Below are 22,622 nucleotides of genomic sequence, written 5' to 3'. Positions count from 1 at the left end.
GTTACTGCTTTAAGAGAGGATGAAGGGTGAAGACTTGCCTTATGGGGATTTAACAATGAACAAACAAAATTGCAGGCAGCTCTGCTGGTGCATCAGACTGCAGCCCAAAGCAGTAGTTGTAATGCCTTTGTTGGTCTTAATAATCAGTGTAACATTACTTTTGGATTTTGAGAATAATAAATGTGGGTGATTTGGGATATTTGGTTCCTTGCCCTTAAGAGATACTTACTAATTTCTCCTCTCATATCAATGAAGCCTAGGAGCTTAAAGTGGTTACCCCAAAACACACAGTCTAACAGCACAAACCTATGCATGTCTGCTCAAAAATAAGTCCTGCTGAGTTCAGTGAAATTTACTTTTAGCTAGGTTTGAATAGGATTGTAGCCTAAACTATTCTTCTAGTTTGAAAGTACTTAATGCTTTTGGGATATACATTACATTTATACCCCACCTTTCCTCCCAAGGATCTCAAGGAAGCTGCGTATATGGTTTCCCCTCATCTCATTTTATCCTTGCAACAACCCTAACAGAATCTATTAGGCTGAGAGTGAGTGATCACCCAGTGAGCTTCATGGATGAGCTGGAATTTGAACCTGAGTCTCCTTTTAAATAATCCGATGCTTTAACAACTACTCCTCACACCCTTGCTTTTCAGAATAATCCCAGTGGTTTTAACAAGATTAGTCCAGAATAAGTGATCTGAAATATCGGAACCGGAGCAGACATCCCATTTCACTGCTCCACTTACAGCAGTTGCTTGGTTTATTTATTTATTTATTTTGGTTCTCCCTGGCAGAAAATATCATGTTATACATGTTGCCCTTGGGCAAGCTTATTCAATCTCATGGCCTCCAATATCATCTGTACGCCGATGATACACAACTATATCTGTCATCTCCGGAACTTTCTCCTGATGTTCACGATCGTATCTCGGCATGTCTTTCAGATATCTCAGCTTGGCTGCTTCATCGTCGCTTGAAGCTTAACATGGCAAAGACTGAATTGCTTGTTTTTCCTCCTAAACCTTCTCCTCATCTCTCATTCTCTCTTACTGTCAATGATGTTACGCTTACTCCGGTCAAGGAAGCTCGTAGCCTTGGCTTTATCTTCGACTCCTCGATCTCCTTTATTCCTCATATTGAGGCAGTAGCTAAATCTTGTCGATTTTTCCTGTATAATATTGCCAGGATTCGATCATTTTTGTCTGTCTCTTCTGCCAAGACGCTTGTTCATGCACTGGTTATTTCACGGTTGGACTACTGCAACCTTCTTCTCTCTGGCCTTCCTTCTTCTCACATCAGTCCGTTGGTTTCTGTTCACCACTCTGCCGCAAAGATCATCTTCTTGGCTCGCCGCTCTGACCATGTTACTCCGCTTCTGAAATCTCTTCATTGGCTTCCAATTCACTTCAGAATCCAATATAAACTTCTCCTGTTAACCTTCAAAGCTTTTCACGGTCTAGCTCCTTCCTATCTCTCCTCTCTCATCTCACACTATTGCCCCGCTCGTGCTCTTCGCTCCTCTGATGCCATGTTTCTCGCCTGCCCAAGGGCCTCTACTTCCCTTGCTCGGCTTCGTCCATTTTCGTCTGCTGCCCCTTACGCCTGGAACGCTCTTCCAGAACATTTGAGAACTACAAGTTCAACCACAGCTTTTAAAGCTCAACTAAAAACTTTTCTTTTTCCTAAAGCTTTTAAAACTTGATGTTGTGCAGACTTCTACTGTTACTTTCTACTGTTAGTTTTTCCCTACCCTGTGCCTGCTTACCCTACCCTGTACCTGTTTGCATTCTCTTCCCCTCCTTATTGTTTTACTATGATTTTATTAGATTGTAAGCCTATGCGGCAGGGTCTTGCTATTTACTGTTTTACTCTGTACAGCACCATGTACATTGATGATGCTATATAAATAAATAATAATAATAATAATAATAATAATAATAATAATAATCAATGCAGCCCTGGAGGCTCCTCCTTCCCCTGTGCTTTGCTTGCAGTGATTGGGCAGTGGCTATAGAGCCATTCTGTGGAGGAGGGCTGTGATTGCCTGGAGAAGCTCACTGATGTGTTTCTCTCGCTCCGATTGGGCCACGACTGGTAGAACCACGAAACTGAATCGCCTTCTGTTCACTCATTCCATTAACAAAACCTCAGGCTGCTCTTCTAATGCACCTTCTCTCCACAAAGAACTGGGTATGAGGTAGAACAGCATATATGATACCCTTTGAGAGTTTTCGTTACAAACTGATGTGATCCAGTTTAGTTAAGGAAATGCTGCAAAATTAAATCCTGGTGTGTGTTTTTAAAAAATAAAAAAATCTGGCACCTCAGACTGGGTATTTCTGAGCATGTGCAAAATTTCTGTCACTCTTGATCATATGTGAAATATCTTTCCTCGAGGTGGGGGAACATGTTTTATTTATTTGAAACAGCAGATAGTCCTTGTCAGTTAAAGTAAACAGTACTGGACTAAATAGATTTCTGGCTCAACTTGTGCAAAGTAGCCTCTTTTAATTGATCTCTTGGGTCAAGGAGCCGCGCTGTCTTCTATTAAACAAACATTCCCCCCACCTTTACATTTCCCACTTGGTGTTCTGTTTTTATCCTTCCCACCACCTCCAGTGTTCAGTTTTGCTTTACCCTAGCCTTTTTCTAGATTTCATTTGGCTTCATGCCACAGTTTCTTGTAACAAGGAATGGCTTCTATAAACTGTACAAATTCAGTTTGTTTTAAACAACTCTGCAGTACAGTACACCATGGATAGACAATTTGCAGGGGTGGGAGATCTCACCTTGAGTCCCTTTCCGATCCCAAATATATTGGCCATTTCGATCATTTTGAGCATGGTTAACACCAGTGTTGTTAGATATAAAGCAAGATACCCTATTTCTTCGATTCTAAGATGCACTTTTCCCACCATATAAACATCTCTAAAAATGGGGTGCGTTTTAGAATCGCTGGTGTGTCTTAGGTTTTTTTTTCTGTTGGTGGTACTGAAATTAGTGTGTGTCTTACAATCGAAGAAATACGGTATAAAGCAAACCAAATGAGGTATTTCTTTGCACACTTATGCTAAATTGCAGTTAATGTTGTTGGGGGGTGATTTATGTTAAAAAACACACACAATTAAAACCAATGTGAATTTATAAAAGAGGGCAATCCTGCCACATTTAAAGACTTGGTGGGCATAGGCTGTGAAGTGCTTGGTGCTGCAGTATAATGAGACATTTGATCAAGGAGTAGGATAAAATGCCAAGGTCACTTTCAGTTATCTGTAATAAACAAGTTTTATGTGTTCTTTTAAGCAATAATTCCTTGTTGTTTAGAACAAGAGTATTGCCCATTCCTGGGCAAGGTCCTTGAGCGGGTGGTGGCGGGCCAGCTCCAGACACTCTTGGATGAGACTGATTATCTGGATGCCAAGGTCACTTTCAGTTATCTGTAATAAACAAGTTTTATGTGTTCTTTTAAGCAATAATTCCTTGTTGTTTAGAACAAGAGTATTGCCCATTCCTGGGCAAGGTCCTTGAGCGGGTGGTGGTGGGCCAGCTCCAGACACTCTTGGATGAGACTGATTATCTGGATGCCAAGGTCACTTTCAGTTATCTGTAATAAACAAGTTTTATGTGTTCTTTTAAGCAATAATTCCTTGTTGTTTAGAACAAGAGTATTGCCCATTCCTGGGCAAGGTCCTTGAGCGGGTGGTGGTGGGCCAGCTCCAGACACTCTTGGATGAGACTGATTATCTGGATGCCAAGGTCACTTTCAGTTATCTGTAATAAACAAGTTTTATGTGTTCTTTTAAGCAATAATTCCTTGTTGTTTAGAACAAGAGTATTGCCCATTCCTGGGCAAGGTCCTTGAGCGGGTGGTGGTGGGCCAGCTCCAGACACTCTTGGATGAGACTGATTATCTGGATGCCAAGGTCACTTTCAGTTATCTGTAATAAACAAGTTTTATGTGTTCTTTTAAGCAATAATTCCTTGTTGTTTAGAACAAGAGTATTGCCCATTCCTGGGCAAGGTCCTTGAGCGGGTGGTGGCGGGCCAGCTCCAGACACTCTTGGATGAGACTGATTATCTGGATGCCAAGGTCACTTTCAGTTATCTGTAATAAACAAGTTTTATGTGTTCTTTTAAGCAATAATTCCTTGTTGTTTAAAACAAGAGTATTGCCCATTCCTGGGCAAGGTCCTTGAGCGGGTGGTGGCGGGCCAGCTCCAGACACTCTTGGATGAGACTGATTATCTGGATGCCAAGGTCACTTTCAGTTATCTGTAATAAACAAGTTTTATGTGTTCTTTTAAGCAATAATTCCTTGTTGTTTAGAACAAGAGTATTGCCCATTCCTACATGTGACACATTTATTGATTTTGATTAAAACATGTGCATCCCACCCTATATCATTGGGATCTCAAAGTGGCGTACAGATAAAATCTTTAACATTTAACAGTTGCCCTCTTTGCAATGTCATGTTCTTTGCAATGTCATGTCCATTTCATATAGGAAGAAAGCAATATCATTCTTCTCCTTTGACCATGACAGACTTTTCTTTATCCCATAAGCAGAACCTCTTATTTTGAAGAGCAAATAAGTAGCACTACAATGGGAAGAGACCAACTCCTATCTGGCACAGCTTCGAAATAATCTTTTAACCTTATTTGTGTGTGTTTGTCAACTCAATAGATTTAGGTATAATGGTGCTTATAATGGTATAAACAGGTTCATTATTTGTCATGAAAATCTTTCAAATAAACTTTCAATTGTCATTACCAATAAAACCTACTATACAAAAAGCATAACACAACTAATATACTTTAGCTTAAATAAACCAATCTTAGCTAAATGAACAGAAACAGCAACCTTATCCTAGATCCACCAACGAGAGGTTCATTAAAATAAGAACCTATTTAGCAGTTTATGACTGGGGCAGAACTCTTATTGAGAACATGTTTTAATGGGCCCAATATAAACTAATTGTTACAATTAGGTACTGGTTTCACTACTTGGGAAATAAGTTTAACCTGCCACAAAACAATTCCTTTATGAGCAGATACATTATTTTGGCAGATCTCCAAAGTATGCCATTATGGAGAATGTTTGATATTGAAAACTACATGCACATTTTAGGTTCTAGAAGTCGGCATCATAGGAGTTGTGCTAGATCAGACCAAGGCTCCATCCAGTCCAGCAATCTCTTCACATATTGGCCAACTAGCTTCCTGTAGGAAGCCCACAAGAAAGACAAGTGTAATAACCTCCTCCTGCTCATGCTCCCCAGCAACTAGTATTCATAGTCATACTGCTTCTCATACTGAAGGTAGCATAGAGGCATCAAGACTAGTAGCCATTGAGAGCCTTCTCCTCCATGAATCTGTCTAATTCCCTTTTAAACCCATCCAAATTGATGGCCAACACTACATCTTGTGGTAATGAATTCAATCGTTTAACTATGTGCTGTATGAAAAAGCAATCAAAAATTACATTTTAGTTTTTTGTAGTCCTCGTACCAACTTTACTTAAAAAAAAAACACACCAGTCAGTTTGTCTATTATATTTCCTACAGGAATAATAAAAATGGCAAACATGATTTCTAAACCTGTTATCGATCATGTATGGTTTCTTATGGATCTATAATGCAACGCTGGCAATGAAACAGTAAGCCTCTGAGATGCAAGCGCCATAAAAGGAAGCGATCTGGGCTCCCTCACCCTAGTCAGTCACTCTGCCACCAACTCACACGAGGGGCTGACTGGAAAGGGGAGCTCCACCACGCAGAGAAAAGCCGGTGTAACGGATGCTGTGCAGCCTACGCTGTTCTCCAGCACAGGTGTGACATGCGCTGAAAGGATCTGATCCTGGTGGGAGTCCGCAGCTCGTTTAGCCCTTCTCCTGTTTATTTCATCTTAAGTTACTTCTTCAGTGAATATGATTAGGATTAAGCTAATAAATCCAGGATAATAACTTTTTAATGACCAAACCAGATGTGATATTAATGAATCACTTGAAATGGCATGCTTGTTTTTTATGTTTTATTATTACTAATTTTCATTGGGACCACAGCGCACAGGGAAGACATTAACCCTTTCCAACATTACTGACAAAAATTCCCTCCTCTGTGGCTGTTTTATGTGGTGGTGCCCATAGAAACTGTCACTAAGCTGTCCTCTATAGAAAAGAAAGAATTTACTAGGAAGAAGAGAAGGTGAGCCAGTGTATAAGCAATCTGACCAGGACCAAGAAGAAAACCTTTACTTGTATCAGTAAGCAGAGTTGCCAAGCAAGAGCTCATAACTGATTAGCTATTGCCAAGGGAGAATCAGTAGCAGAGCCAAATTATTATTATTATTATTATTATTCATTTATATAGCACCATCAATGTACATGGTGCTGTACAGATAACACAGTAAATAGCAAGACCCTGCCGCATAGGCTTACAATCTAATAAGTTGTAGTAAACAATAAAGAGGGAAGGAGAATGCAAACAGGCACAGGGAAGTGTAAACAGGCACCGGGTAGGGTGAAGCTAACAGTATAGAGTCAGAACAAATTCAATATTTGAAGGCTATAGGGAAAAGAAAAGTTTTTAGCTGAGTTTTAAAAGCTGTGATTGAGTTTGTAGTTCTCAAGTGTTCTGGAAGAGCGTTCCAGGCGTAAGGGGCAGCAGAAGAAAAAGGACGAAGCTGAGTAAGGGAAGTGGAGGTCCTTGGGCAGGCGAGAAGCATGGCATCAGAGGAGCGGAGAGCACGAGTGGGGCAATAGTGTGAGATGAGAGAGGAGAGATAGGCAGGAGCTAGACCGTGAAGAGCTTTGAAGGTCAGCAGGAGAAGTTTATATTGGATTCTGGAGTGAATTGGAAGCCAATGAAGAGATTTCAGAAGTGGAGTGACATGGTCAGAGCGGCGGGCCAGGAAGATGATCTTAGCGGCAGAGTGGTGGACAGAGACCATCGGACTGATGTGAGACGAAGGAAGGCCAGAGAGAAGAAGGTTGCAATAGTCCAGCCGAGAGATAACCAGTGCGTGAACGAGAGTCTTGGCAGAAGAGACAGACAAGAATGGTCGAATCCTGGCAATATTATATAGGAAGAAACGACAGGATTTAGCTACTGCCTCGATGTGAGGAGTAAAGGAGAGCGAGGAGTCAAATATAAAGCCAAGACTACGAGCTTCCTTGACCGGAGTAAGCGTGACATCGTTGACAGTAAGAGAGAATGAGAGGTGAGGAGAAGGTTTAGGAGGAAAAACAAGCAATTCAGTCTTTGCCATGTTAAGTTTCAAACGACGATGAAGCAGCCAGGCTGAGATATCTGAAAGACATGCTGAGATACGATCGTGGACAACTGGAGAAAGTTCCGGAGATGAAAGATATAATTGTGTATCATCGGCATACAGGTGATATTGGAGGCCGTGAGATTGAATAAGCTTGCCCAAGGGCAGCATGTATAGAGAGAACAACAATGGGCCAAGCACCGAGCCTTGCGGAACCCCAACTGAAAGGGGAAAAGAGGAGGACGAGCTGCCGTTAGCCGACACGCTGAAAGAGCGACCCTCTAGATAGGAGGCGAACCAGTTATAGACAGAGCCACAGAGTCCAAGGTCATGGAGGGAATCTAAGAGAAGATTGTGATCAACCGTGTCAAAGGCTGCGGACACAGGTCATGAAGGCAGACCCTGCACAATTTATTTATTTATTGCATTTCTATACTGCTCAGTAGCCAAAGCTCTCTGGGCGGTTCACAAAAATTAAAACCATGAAGACAATTCAAAGTATAAAACAACAGTATAAAAGTACAATATAAAAGCACAACCAGGATAAAACTGAGCAGCAATGCAGAGATTAACACAGATTTAAAATACAGATTTATAACAGCAAAGTTAAAAAACTTAGATGACGAACTGTTAAAACACTGGGAAATTAGAAAGGTCTTCACCTGATGTCAAAAGAGTATAATGTAGGTGCCAGGTGAACCTTTCTAGGGAGCCCATTACACAGCTGGGATGCCACAGCAGAGAAGGCCCTCCTCCCTTCCTTTGGCAGGGGCTCACGGAGAAGGGTCCCTGAGGATGATCTTAGGGTCTGGGCAGGTACATATGGGAGGAGGCGTTCCTTCAGATAACCTGGCCTCAAGCCATTTAGGGCTTTGAATGTTAATACCAGCACTTTGAAAATGGCCCGCACCTGGACTGGCAGCCAGTGAAGCTGGAAAAGGACTGGCATGATGTGGTCTTGTTGGCTAGTCCCTGTTAACAAACATGCTTCCCTGTTTTGTACCAGCTGAAATGTCTGGACCATTTTCAAAGACAGCCCACATATAATGCATTGCAGTAATCCAAACGAGAGGTTATCAGAGCATGGATACAGAGAACTGTAACTAAGCTATCTCTGTCCAGGTAAGGATGCAGTTGGTAAACTGATAAAAGGTGCTCCTTCCACCAAGTCCACCTGTGCCTCAAGTGACAGTTATGGATTCAAGATCACCCCCAAACTACGAACCAGTGCAACCCCCTCCAGAACAGGTTGAACATCACCTAGCCAGACAGACAAACCACCCACTAACAGCACAAACCTATGCATGTCTGCTCAAAAATAAGTCCTGCTGAGTTCAATGAAATTTACTTTTAGCTAGGTTTGAATAGGATTGTAGCCTAAACTATTCTTCTAGTTTGAAAGTACTTAATGCTTTTGGGATATACATTACATTTATACCCCACCTTTCCTCCCAAGTTTTATGTGTTCTTTTAAGCAATAATTCCTTGTTGTTTAAAACAAGAGTATTGCCCATTCCTGGGCAAGGTCCTTGAGCGGGTGGTGGCGGGCCAGCTCCAGACACTCTTGGATGAGACTGATTATCTGGATCCATTTCAGTCGGGTTTCAGGCCCGGCTTTGGCACGGAAACAGCCTTGGTCGCCCTGTATGATGACCTATGTCGGGAGAAGGACAGGGGGAGTGTGACTTTGTTGATTCTCCTTGATCTCTCAGCGGCTTTCGATACCATCGACCATGGTATCCTTCTGGAACGTCTGGCTGAGTTGGGAGTGGGGGGCACTGCATTGCAGTGGTTCCGCTCCTACTTAGCGGGACGGCTCCAGAAGGTGGTGCTTGGGGGACATTGCTCGGCCCCGTGGACTCTTCAGTATGGAGTTCCGCAGGGATCGGTCTTGTCCCCCATGCTGTTTAACATGTACATGTACCCCCGCCTTTCCCTCTGTACTGCTCTGTATTAATGTGGAGCAAGCGGGTTAATCGACTGCCATAACATCGGATGGACCCAATCTGGAACGATCCATTGATTCGGACGTCTCCGGGAAATCTTCCTCTTATGCCTCCTCGATTTGGAGACACCCTGCTGGAGGCAGAAAAGGCCGGCAATAAGCCTGGCCAGGGCGGCGTTTAGGGGAGCTTGGGGTGGTCTCTGGTGGAAGCCCTTTCTAAAGAAGACCCATTCAAATGAATGGGACGTAAAACTTCGATTGACATTGGGAGCAACCCACGGAATACAATCCTGTGCTGCCTTGGCTAACACAGGGATGGTGAAAGTGTGGCCCTCCAACTCCCATCATCCCTCGCTAGGCTAGGGCTGATGGGAGTTACAGTCCAACAACATCTGGAGGGCAGCACATTCCCCCAGCCCTGGGCTAACTGCTCCATTTTAATGGCACTCAAAGGGTGATGTTGAGCTGCGAAAACCAAATGGAACCAGTATATTTCTGAATTGGGTGTGTGTGTGTGTTGATGTATGGATATCTTAGGCCGTTACTGCTTTAAGAGAGGATGAAGGGTGAAGACTTGCCTTATGGGGATTTAACAATGAACAAACAAAATTGCAGGCAGCTCTGCTGGTGCATCAGACTGCAGCCCAAAGCAGTAGTTGTAATGCCTTTGTTGGTCTTAATAATCAGTGTAACATTACTTTTGGATTTTGAGAATAATAAATGTGGGTGATTTGGGATATTTGGTTCCTTGCCCTTAAGAGATACTTACTAATTTCTCCTCTCATATCAATGAAGCCTAGGAGCTTAAAGTGGTTACCCCAAAACACACAGTCTAACAGCACAAACCTATGCATGTCTGCTCAAAAATAAGTCCTGCTGAGTTCAGTGAAATTTACTTTTAGCTAGGTTTGAATAGGATTGTAGCCTAAACTATTCTTCTAGTTTGAAAGTACTTAATGCTTTTGGGATATACATTACATTTATACCCCACCTTTCCTCCCAAGGATCTCAAGGAAGCTGCGTATATGGTTTCCCCTCATCTCATTTTATCCTTGCAACAACCCTAACAGAATCTATTAGGCTGAGAGTGAGTGATCACCCAGTGAGCTTCATGGATGAGCTGGAATTTGAACCTGAGTCTCCTTTTAAATAATCCGATGCTTTAACAACTACTCCTCACACCCTTGCTTTTCAGAATAATCCCAGTGGTTTTAACAAGATTAGTCCAGAATAAGTGATCTGAAATATCGGAACCGGAGCAGACATCCCATTTCACTGCTCCACTTACAGCAGTTGCTTGGTTTATTTATTTATTTATTTTGGTTCTCCCTGGCAGAAAATATCAATGCAGCCCTGGAGGCTCCTCCTTCCCCTGTGCTTTGCTTGCAGTGATTGGGCAGTGGCTATAGAGCCATTCTGTGGAGGAGGGCTGTGATTGCCTGGAGAAGCTCACTGATGTGTTTCTCTCGCTCCGATTGGGCCACGACTGGTAGAACCACGAAACTGAATCGCCTTCTGTTCACTCATTCCATTAACAAAACCTCAGGCTGCTCTTCTAATGCACCTTCTCTCCACAAAGAACTGGGTATGAGGTAGAACAGCATATATGATACCCTTTGAGAGTTTTCGTTACAAACTGATGTGATCCAGTTTAGTTAAGGAAATGCTGCAAAATTAAATCCTGGTGTGTGTTTTTAAAAAATAAAAAAATCTGGCACCTCAGACTGGGTATTTCTGAGCATGTGCAAAATTTCTGTCACTCTTGATCATATGTGAAATATCTTTCCTCGAGGTGGGGGAACATGTTTTATTTATTTGAAACAGCAGATAGTCCTTGTCAGTTAAAGTAAACAGTACTGGACTAAATAGATTTCTGGCTCAACTTGTGCAAAGTAGCCTCTTTTAATTGATCTCTTGGGTCAAGGAGCCGCGCTGTCTTCTATTAAACAAACATTCCCCCCACCTTTACATTTCCCACTTGGTGTTCTGTTTTTATCCTTGTTTTATTCCTTGTTGTTTATTTTTTTTTATTTTTTTTTAAATAATTTTTTATTTTCTACAATACTTAAACATACACATTACATTCACATAAAAAAACAGCAACAACAACATACTACATAATGTTCAATTTTGAATACAAAATATCTTATCTTAATAACATAATCAAATAAAACCTACAAGTGCACCCCCTACCCGGGATCTCATTCCTGATTCCAGAATCTCATACTTTCTTCTGCTGGTGGTTTCCCACTTCCCTTAGAAAACACAAACACTAGGAACTGTTTCCAAATTCCTTCAAAATCATTTGATTTAGCTATACCTCTTCTCCATTTAATATTACTTGTTAATTTATCATTAATAGCTATATCCCATACTTCTTTATACCATTCTTCAATAGAATATTCCCCTTGAATCTTCCAGTTCCTAGCTACAATTAATCTTGCTGCAATCAACAAATTCGTTATCAGTTCCTTAATTTCCTTTTTACATTTAAAATCTTCTTCAAATAGTGATAGCAATGCAACTTTTGGTGTTCTTTCTATCTTCATTTCCACAATTTCTTCAATCTCCAAAAACACCATCTTCCACAATTTCTGAACATAATTACATTCCCACCACATATGCAAATACGTTCCTTTAACTCCACAACCTCTCCAACAATTTTCTGATTGCTGATTGTTTATCTTATTCAATCTAACCGGAGTTAGGTACCACCTCCATACAATTTTATAATAATTCTCTTTTATTCTTACTGACATATTTCTCAACGCTCTTTGTTTCCATAATCCCTCCCAACCCTGTTGTCCTATTTGTACCTTCAAATCTGTCTCCCAAACCATTTTACCCGAATTATCCACCGTCCCTTCCTCCACCAATATTCTATATATTTCACTCATCAACCCTTTTAACACTGTTCTTTTCTCCCTTTCCTTATCTTTTTTAACTATTAATTCTTCAAACTTTGTTAATTCTCTACACTCTCCATTATCTCTAACCCACTTTTTAGTCCATTATTCTAATTGCCTATAATTTAACCAAGTTAACTTTTTATCCTTCAGAACCTCTTCCATATCCTCTCTTGTACTCATTCCCCTTAACCAATCCCTTAATTTCATTTTATTTCTTTCTATTAAAACTTTACTTAATCTACTCTTTAGTTCCTCCGGGAAATTCTTCAACAATATTACCGGTGACAAAGGAGAGCTGCTTGGCAGCAGCACCCCTTTATATTTACTCCAAATTTCCCAGTGAGACCTCAAAAGCAGATTATTTATACTTTCCACCCATTTTTTTTCCCTTCCATAAAGAAGACATTTTCTAATTTAGTCTCTATATTACTCATATTTTCTTCTTCCATCCAATCTAATTCCCCTAATCCTATAATTGCCTCCACTATATATCTTAATCTATTAGCTACATAATATAATTTAAGATTCGGGAGACCCAATCCTCCCTTTTTTTGGCTCAAATACCATTTACTTTTGTTTACCCTCGCTTTCTTATCACCATTACAATAATTATTTATAATCCTTTGCCAACTTTTTAACTCTAATTCTGAGATTTTTATTGGTAACATCCTAAACACAAAATTAATCTTTGCTAAAATCTTCATTTTTATTAATGCTATTCTTCCAAACCAAGATAAATTTAACCTTTTATACTTTTCCAATTTTGCTAAAATCTCTTTTTTTAGCACATTTAAATTTTCTTTCTCTAAACTCTCTAACTTCTGCGTAATTTTTATTCCCAAATATCTAATCTGATTCTTAACTCTGATCTCTCTTCCCCTTCCTTCCCAATCCTTCTCTTCCTTTTTAGTATAATTGAACAACATCAATTCTGATTTAGACCAATTTATTTTTAACCCCGTAATATCCTCAAATTCTCTCAATAGTTGTTTAATTCTCCCCATCTTCTCTATTGGATTCTTTATCGTCAACAACGTGTCGTCTGCAAACATATTCAATTTAATTTCTTTCATACTACCTATCCCTTCAATCTCCTCATCTTCTCGTATTGCATTCGCCAATAATTCCATTACCATTACAAATAGGACTGGTGAGAGCGGACAGCCTTGCTTTGTCCCTCTGGCTAGTCGTATCTTATCTGTCACACCATCATTTACTACCACTACGGCTGTATTTTGAGAGTATAACTGTTCTATTATCGCTTTAAATTTATTTTCAAATCCCATTTTATTTAAAACCATCTTTAAAGCTTGCCAGCTCACACAATCAAAAGCCTTAAAAATATCCAATGCCAGAATTCCCGCTTTAACCCTAGACTTATTTATCACCTGTATTGCATTTAATACTCTTCCCACTAAATTAGGCCTCTGTCTACCTGCCACAAATCCACATTGGTCCTCCCCTATATATTCCTCTATAAATTTATTCAACCGCCTTGCTAAAATAGTTGAAAAAAGCTTAGCATCCTGGTTTATTAATGAAATAGGTCTATATGAATCAGGGACAGTCAAATCTTTATCTGGTTTTGGTATTAAAATTATTAATGAATGTTCCCATGATTCTGGCGTTCTATCCCCTTCCAATATGGAATTATACAAATTTATTAATTTTGGTATTAAAATTCCTTTAAAAACCTTATAATATTCTGGTCCTAAACCATCTACCCCCGGTGATTTACCCGGCTTCAAATTCTCAATTACTTCTTCTACTTCTCCTTGAGTTATTACCTTCTCCATTAACTCTTTATGCTCTATTTTTATTCTCTTCTTTATATATTTTTCTATATAAGCTTCCAACTTTTGTTTTTGAGTATCCTTTCCCTTATACAATTCCTGATAAAACTCCTGAAAAATCTTTACTTTCTCTTTCATTGTATGACAATACTTCCCTTGTTTATCCTTCAAAATCCCTATCCCGTTCCTGGCTTTTTCCTTTTGTGTGAGCCTGGCAAGCACTTTAGAATTCCTATTACTGTTTTCAAAATACTCCCTTTTCATATATATTAAATTCTTTTGAACCTCCTCTAAATTTAAATTTTCTAATTGTTTTTTCTTTGCCTGTATTTCTATTAATTTATATTTATTTTTATATTGCCAATAATCTTTCTCCATTTTCTTAATCTCTTCCTCCAATTGTTCCTGCTCTGCTGCTTGTTGCCTTCTTAAATTACACATTTCTCTAATACATATCCCTCTCGATACTGCCTTCATGGTATCCCAAACTACTGCCCTTGACGTTCCTCCCTTCTCATTAATTTCCCAAGCCTCAATCAATTCTCTCTGCATTTTTTCTACCACCTTATTATACTTTAACAGTTTTGTGTTTAATTTCCACCTAAACGCTTCCTTATAATTCTTTTTGACTGTAAATTCTAAACTTAACAAAGCATGGTCCGTTACCTTTATTACCCCCATTTCCATTTTACAAACCTTACTTGCAAACTCTTTTGAAACCATTATATAATCTATTCTAGAATATGTCTGATGAACTGGGGAGTAATAAGAGAATCCCGGATTCAAGCCATTCAGTAAACGCCAACAATCTACATAGTCTTTTTCTTTAACTAGTTTATTTAATATAGTAATATTATTTCTTTTTTCCACATTTGTGGGGTTTGATCTATCCACTCTATTATCCATTACCATATTAAAATCCCCAGCCAAAATTAGAAATCCTTCCCTGAACTCCTCTATTTCATTAAATAAATTCATAAAAAAATCTCTATGTTTCTCATTAGGGGCATAAACATTTACTAATGTATATTGCTCACTTTCTATTTGCCCCTTTATCATAAGATATCTACCATTATCATCCTTTCTTACAGTTTCCATTATGAATCCACTTTTTTTTGAAATCAAAATTGCTACTCCATTTTTTTTTGACGTCCCTAATGACTTTTCATAATAAACAGACCACCTTGTCCGGATTTCATTTACGCCATCAAATTTTTGGTGTGTTTCTTGCAACATGATAATATCCGATCTTTCTTTATTTAACATTTGTTCTATTCTCCTCCTTTTCACGACTGCCCCCAGACCTTTAACATTGAGCGTTGATACTTTAATATTCTTATTCATAATCTCCCTTTTGATTTTCCTTCCGATCCCATGTGCTCTGCAACTCATAAACATAAACAACAACAAATATAACAATAAACCCTGAACCCCCCTTCATCCCCCACCCTCCCCCCTAATAATCCCCCCAACCCCTCTCCCCCCCCCACTACTTTCCCCCTCCCCATATCCCCGTGAGTCTATTACTCCGGCCATCTAACTTAGGGGAGAGGGGGGAGGCGGGGCCCCGCCCCGACGGCACGATCTCTGTATTTAATTACTTATCATTAATTATCTCATAACAACATTCCCCATTTACCCCGTCCCAGACGCCCCGGCTACGGCTCCATTCTCGTCTCCAGCTCCAAAACTTGCATCCTTAAATAACCCCAATCTCTTCAGCAGCTCCTTGCCTTGCTCCAGAGAGGTTACTCTGTAATCACCCCCAGCAAAAGAAAACTTCAAAAAAACCGGGTAACCCCAAGCATATCTCACTACATTCTTTGTTAATGTTTCAGTTATTTGCTTAATGCTGCGCCTCCATTGAAGTGTCTGCTGACAAAGATCGTTGAATACTTGCACTGTTTTGCCTTTATATTTAATCATGACCATAGCCCTCAATTTCTTCATCACTTCCTCTTTTTTATAGTAACTGCCAAATCTCACAAGAATGTCTCTGGATGATCCTCTATACTTTGCTCCTCCCACTCTATGGATCCTTTCAATATCACCGTCTTTTATATCCAAATCTGGCATCATATCGTTGAACCACTTCAAAACTGTTTTTCTCAAATCCTCTCCTGGTTCTTCAGCGAATTGTTTAATGCGCACATTACAACGCCGTTCCTGATCTTGAAGTCGGATCAGCTGTAGATCTTGATTTTGCAATTTTACCTCACAGCTTTTTTCAAAAACATCCTGTTTTTTCGCAAGTGCTTTAACTTCCACATCCAGCTTCTTTATCTCTCTATCATTCTCCGCTATCTTGTCTGCTAGCGCCCCCATACGGGCAGCCGCTTTTTTTTTCATTCTCATCCATCTTCTTGCTCAAAGTGGCAGTGCTGTCCAGGATCAGTTTTTTCAATTCTCCCAATGCAGCTGAAATTGGCTCCATGCCAAAACCTTCAGCCATTTTATTAGACCCTTCTGAATCACTTCCAGAACTTTGTAAGTCTTTTTCAACAGGCACTTTCTCAAGACGGGCCAAATTATGGTTAGAAGGATGAGTTCTTTGCCAAGTAGCCTTCCCCGGGGTTTTTTTCCCTTTTTTTCTAATATACGGCATGGATCTATTTTTAACTCAGTCAATGTCCCGTTTACAATCCACCGCGTCCCTCTTCTTAGCAGATAAAGACCTTATTCTTCGATGCTTTTTTATTTAAAAGGGTGAATTACTGCTCATTAAACCTTTCTCTCAGATTAGGGGTATATAAATCATCAGTTTATCAGACTAGAAGACAGGAGAGCTCTAACATTCCAAACATTCCAAAGTTCGTTTCGCTTCTAGCTCCCCCCTCCTTCCGTCTGCTTGCAGCCAGAGAACGGGCTGTTTTTCTCCTCCTTAATCTGAGTTTGCTTCCAAAAAACAGGATTTTCACCCTCTCTTAACAATCATAAGCATCCTCCTTCACTTTCATTAACGACCCATGTCTTTTTAAATGAGATAATAAGCTTTTCAGATCCCCCCCTCTCGGGAGCTCTCAAGAAGAGATCTTACCCGTCATGACGTCCGGCTCCGCCCCCCTTTCCTTGTTGTTTAAAACAAGAGTATTGCCCATTCCTGGGCAAGGTCCTTGAGCGGGTGGTGGCGGGCCAGCTCCAGACACTCTTGGATGAGACTGATTATCTGGATCCATTTCAGTCGGGTTTCAGGCCCGGCTTTGGCATGGAAACAGCCTTGGTCGCCCTGTATGATGACCTATGTCGGGAGAAGGACAGGGGGAGTGTGACTTTGTTGATTCTCCTTGATCTCTCAGCGGCTTTCGATACCATCGACCATGGTATCCTTCTGGAACGTCTGGCTGAGTTGGGAGTGGGGGGCACTGCATTGCAGTGGTTCCGCTCCTACTTAGCGGGACGGCTCCAGAAGGTGGTGCTTGGGGGACATTGCTCGGCCCCGTGGACTCTTCAGTATGGAGTTCCGCAGGGATCGGTCTTGTCCCCCATGCTGTTTAACATGTACATGAAACCGTTGGGTGCGGTCATCCGGAGTTTTGGAGTGCGCTGTCATCAGTACGCTGACGACACGCAGCTCTACTGCTCCTTTTCATCCTCATCAGGTGTGGCTGTGGATGTGCTGAACCGGTGCTTGGCTGCGACAATAGACTGGATGAGGGCTAATAAACTGAAGCTCAATCCAGACAAGACTGAGATGCTGCTGGTGGGTGGTTCCTCTGATCGGATGGGGGGTGTTCAACCGGTTCTGGATGGGGTTGCACTCCCCCTGAAGGAGCAGGTTCGTAGCTTGGGGGTTCTCCTAGAACCATCTTTGTCACTTGAGGCTCAGGTGGCCTCGGTGGCATGGAGTGCTTTCTACCAACTTCGGTTGGTGGCCCAGCTACGCCCCTATCTGGACAGGGATAACCTAGCTTCAGTTGTCCATACTCTGGTAACTTCCAAATTAGATTACTGCAATGCCCTCTACATGGGGCTGCCTTTGAAGACGGTCCGGAAGCTGCAGCTTGTGCAAAATGCGGCGGCCAGATTGATAGCTGGAATAGGGAGGTTTGAGCATGTAACACCGATTCTGGCCCGCTTGCATTGGCTGCCTATATGTTTCCGAGCCCAATTCAAGGTGCTGGTCTTAACCTATAAAGCCCTACATGGCTTGGGACCACAATACCTGATGGAACGCCTCTCCCGACATGAACCTACCCGTACACTGCGCTCAACATCTAAGGTCCTCCTCCGAGTGCCTACTCCAAGGGAAGCTCGGAGGATGGCAACAAGGGAGAGGGCCTTTTCAGTGGTGGCCCCCCGACTGTGGAATGATCTCCCCGATGAGGCTCACCTGGCGCCAACATTGTTATCTTTTCGGCGCCAGGTCAAGACTTTTCTCTTCTCCCAGGCATTTTTAACAGCATTTTAACAGCATTTAACAACGTTAAGTTTGTTTTTAATGGACCCCACAATTGTTGTTTTTAAATGGATACTGTTGTTTTTATACTGTTTTTATGTGTGTGTGTGTGTGCGTGTGTGTGTGTGTTTAAATTGTATACTTTTAACGTTTACTATTTTTAAATGTTGTAAACCGCCCAGAGAGCTTCGGCTGTGGGGCGGTATATAAATGTAATTAAATAAATAAATAAATAAATTTGAAGCTCCTGTTTTACGCCCCTTATTTGGGAGAAAATCTTATTTAAATTAGTGCGACCTATTTCCAAGTCAGCATGTATACATGGCTATACTTTAAATGGCACCATAGGTTTCTATGCACAGTATCTACTGGGGAATATTACTTTAGTTATGTGTGCAGTTTCAGTTATACAAGTCTCCAAACAGTACTTCTTTATGATTTGCTTGGATACAGAGTAATGAACTTTCTCCTATTTTTAAAGCAGAACAGAATGAAAATATGTCTATCTTGAGTCTAAAAATGTCACTTGTATTTTGTTTAGGATCCTTCAATGGTGCCTTGTCTACTTTGCATGCCCATGAGCTGGCTTCCGTAGCCATTAAGGAGTCCTTGCAGAGGGCAAAAGTCAATCCAAAAGAAGTGTCTGAAGTTATATTTGGACATGTCTTGGCTGCAGGTATATCTTCAATGAACTATTTATCTCCGGTTTGGGGTCTGGACTCTGGTTACGGCCTCTCCTCTAGAATCTTCTGTAATGTGGATGGATTTCTGCCATTAATTATAGCTCTATCTTCCTTTATTGTACAGCTCATCTCCTCTTCTGTCATATAAGTAGGGTTTATTTTATTTATTTATTTATTTATTAAGACATTTGTATCCTGCCCTATATCACAAGGATCTCAGGGTGGGGTACAGATGAAATCATACAAACAATATAAAACAATATACACAGCTAAAAACAAATTAAACCATTAATAAGCTAAAACCAGTACAGAATTTAAACACAGTAAAAACAATTTAAACTATGTGAATTTAGCCATCAAAGGCTTTGTTAAAAAGCCGTGTCTTAACATGGCTCTGAAATGAAGCCAGTGCCGGTGCCAGTCAGACCTCCAAGGGGAGGGCATTCCACAGCTGGGGTGCCACAACAGAGAAACCCCTCTCCTATGTCCCACCATAGTGTATGTCTTGTGTTGGTGGGAAGTGTAAGAGGGCTCCTCCGACAGTTCTCAAATCTTGAGCAGGCATATAAAGGGAGAAGCGCGCCCTCCAGTATCGAGGTCCCAAGCCGTTTGCAACTCAGTAATCTGTGTTGTAACTTTTAATATTCCTGGAGGAGGGAGATGAAACAACTGTGGCTTCTCTTGCTTGTTCCTTCCCCAGTCCTCTCACCCACCATCTCCACCACCTGCTGCAACAATCAAATGTGTGCCACATCAGGAAGGAGTGGATGCCAGAGCTAGGCAAGGAACAGGATGAAGAAGCTCTTTTTTCCTGCACTGTGGATAGTAAAGCTGCCTCGGCTCACTGGATTGTAACCTGGCAGGCCTACCTTTAAATTTTATGAATTCACACGTTAGCTTGTCAAATTTCCTGAGCGCATAGGAAGCTGTCCTATACCGAATGAGGTCATTGGTCCATCTAGCCCTGTATTGTCGACTCTGACTGGAGGTTACTCTCCAGGCAGGAGTTTTTCCAGCCCTACCTGGAGATGGATTTAATGGGTTTAAAGAGCCCGCTTTTCAGACTAAAATCTTCACAAAGCAGAATACAGTGTACTTTAAAATGCAAAACAAATCATCAAACCATTATTGTTTCCTTTTACTAATTATATGTAAGCCACTCCGGGGGTCTTTTTTGGCAGAGAAGTGGGATAAAATGCTTTAAAAAACAATAAATATTCAGTACAAATAATTAAAATAACAAGTGAGGCAGTAGCAGCAGATAGAATCTTGGTTAGATGCATAGTTCATTACAATTAACCAAATGCAGACTAAATCTTTTAAATGCAAAATAAGTCTTTTAAAAAGATTCCCAAAGGCTGGCAAATAGGCAAGCATATGCATTAGCTAAGGAATGGCATCCCAAAGATGTGGGGCCAACACAGGAAAGATCCTGTCTCTGGTACTTGCCAATCTCACAGAACTCACTGGTGGATTGATGTTGACCTTAAAGCTTGGCCAGGCTCATACAGGCACAGGCAGTCCTTCCCATATCCTGTTCCCAAACTGTTTAGTTAAGAGAGAGAGGATATGTCAGTGTGATATGGAGGTGGGGGCAGGGGGTGGAAAACAGAACAAAGCCCCACCCACAGCAATGTTGTAATGTTATCCCAAAGGCAAGGAGAGGCCAACCCAAGAAATTCAGAACAAAGGTCACTTGAGCAATCAGGAACACAGTTGCTGAAATGTTCAGTATACTTCTTTCTTTCTTTTTTTACAAAGCAATGCTTGGCTCTGAAGGCAAGAGCTGGTTCTCGACTTAACAATGAAACTGGATGATGATAGTATTGTGTCACGGTGGTGCCTTAGTGTCTCTTGCCTGCACATATGGCGGGAACCAGCTCAGCCTTTCCCAAATGAGGTGCCCACCTGATGTGTTGGACTACCAGTCCCATCATCCCCACTGATTCCCTTCCATCTTCAGCACCCACTGCTTGCGGAATGGAAGATTTAGCCTTTCCGGGGGCAACCTGAGATGAGCGGAAATACTCATTTCTGGAACAGGGCAGATCAGCGGAGCTTGAGTAATGGGATTCTACCGACCTTCCCCATTCCAGAAACTAGTGTTCTTCATCGTGGTCTCTGTGCATCACACATATGGGCTCTGCGCCTGCGCGGAGTCTGCCTCGGAAAGAACTTCTATAGCTAAGAATCTTGGCGGGAACCCCTCCCCCGCTGCTATGTGCGCATGTCTGAGGGGTTCCCGCCCAAACCCTCAGTTCTTCTTCGACCGCCATAGCGGCTGCATCGTCGGGAACAACTTCGTGTTACCTTAGAGATAGAAAGAGAAGATAGCTAAGTTTTAAAACTTTATAATAACAATAGAAGGATTAGTAGAGAACATCTCTTCAGAATTGCAATCCTTAATCACCGCCTTCAGGCGCATGGCCCTCCGGGCCCCATTCAAGAAGTGCACACGCTGCGGGAGCAAACTCCCAACCGCAGATGGACACAGTTTGTGCCTCAGTTGCCTAGGAGAAAGCCACAACGTGGAAACTTGTGGAGCTTGCCAAGCGTTTTCGAGACAAACGCGCAAGCATCGTGCCGACAAACTCCGAGCAGAGCTCTGGAATAAGGCATTAAGAGCAGTCGAGACCCCAAGTATGGCAACTCCGACTACAGCTCTAGCGCGAGAGGCATTTCAAAGCCCACCTCCCACCTCACCAACAAGGTCAGGGATAGTTCAACAAACTAACCCTCCGACCCCAGGGAGAGCGCAAACAGCAGCTTTGGCTAAGAGACCATCAAAAAAGACAAAACAGCCAAGGGCAACTGAGACCAAAAAGAGGAAGAGAAAACGCTCCGGACAGCGAGAGCAGGGAGAAAAGAGAACAAAGACGCATACTGGGGCTCCGACATCAAAGACTCCACCATTAGCGTCAATAGCTCAACCCCAATTAGCCTCACAGGCATCGACGCCTAGGGTCGACGGTGTAGCCCGACCATCGGCGTCGACATCGACACCTAGAAGAGACACCACAAACCGACCCTCAACATCAGAGGGGGAAATTAGAGACTCCCCGCCCATGCAAGGGCAGAGCGGGAGACAACCAAGTATGTCTATCAGGGGCTCACCGAGGACCCCCAGACTACAGTCTGCAGAACACATCCAGCCAGGACAACATAGCCCACCAGAATCCATACGCTCCTCGGCCAGTCGGTATCCTCAGGGACAGGATTATCACTATCCCTACCATCGAGACCGACCTCACGCTTCAGAATATGAATGGGACGATCAGCAACAACAATACCTCCCATTAAGACCTTCACAATATTACGAGGAATGGCAAGGAGACCAGTATCACCATAATTATCACAGGGAGCGCAGACCAACAGCGACATCTACTGGCGGCCAGATGCAAGATCATGCGATCGCACGACAGACATCGACATCAAGAATCAGAGCCTCCTCGACACTGAGGCAGGCACCAGATCGACCTCCACCCCCACCCAGAGCGACTCATTCGCAAGCTTGGCAGCCTGTACCTCCTGCAGCCATTCAAGAAGGTACAGAAGCCCAAGGACTACATCAACCAACATCAACAGGCTCAGATACAGACGGTTACCGTTCAGACACCACGTCTTCC

General features: G+C 41.9%; 1 protein-coding gene and 1 non-coding gene across 3 annotated transcripts in view; one reads left to right on the top strand and one right to left on the bottom strand.

Annotated features, from left to right (window-relative positions):
* The window catches only part of LOC134397646 (acetyl-CoA acetyltransferase, cytosolic-like), a 36,814-nt gene that overhangs the window by 708 nt on the left and 13,484 nt on the right, over window positions 1–22,622 (top strand). The window contains exons 2-3 of one of the 2 annotated variants that reach the window (XM_063124479.1): window positions 10,552–10,800; window positions 18,855–18,989. In XM_063124479.1, coding sequence (XP_062980549.1) covers window positions 10,671–10,800; window positions 18,855–18,989 — 265 coding nt within the window. In that variant the 5' untranslated portion in view covers window positions 10,552–10,670. The remainder of the gene's footprint in view (window positions 1–10,551; window positions 10,801–18,854; window positions 18,990–22,622) is intronic. The other variant, XM_063124480.1, reaches the window with a different exon arrangement.
* Window positions 4,478–4,612, bottom strand: LOC134398570 (small nucleolar RNA SNORA29). The gene has a single exon (XR_010025438.1). It is a non-coding gene; the product is annotated as a small nucleolar RNA SNORA29 (small nucleolar RNA).

This window comes from Elgaria multicarinata, chromosome 4 (assembly GCF_023053635.1).
Source record: "Elgaria multicarinata webbii isolate HBS135686 ecotype San Diego chromosome 4, rElgMul1.1.pri, whole genome shotgun sequence".
Taxonomy (NCBI): domain Eukaryota; kingdom Metazoa; phylum Chordata; class Lepidosauria; order Squamata; family Anguidae; genus Elgaria; species Elgaria multicarinata.
This window is presented reverse-complemented; position numbering and strand designations above follow the sequence as displayed.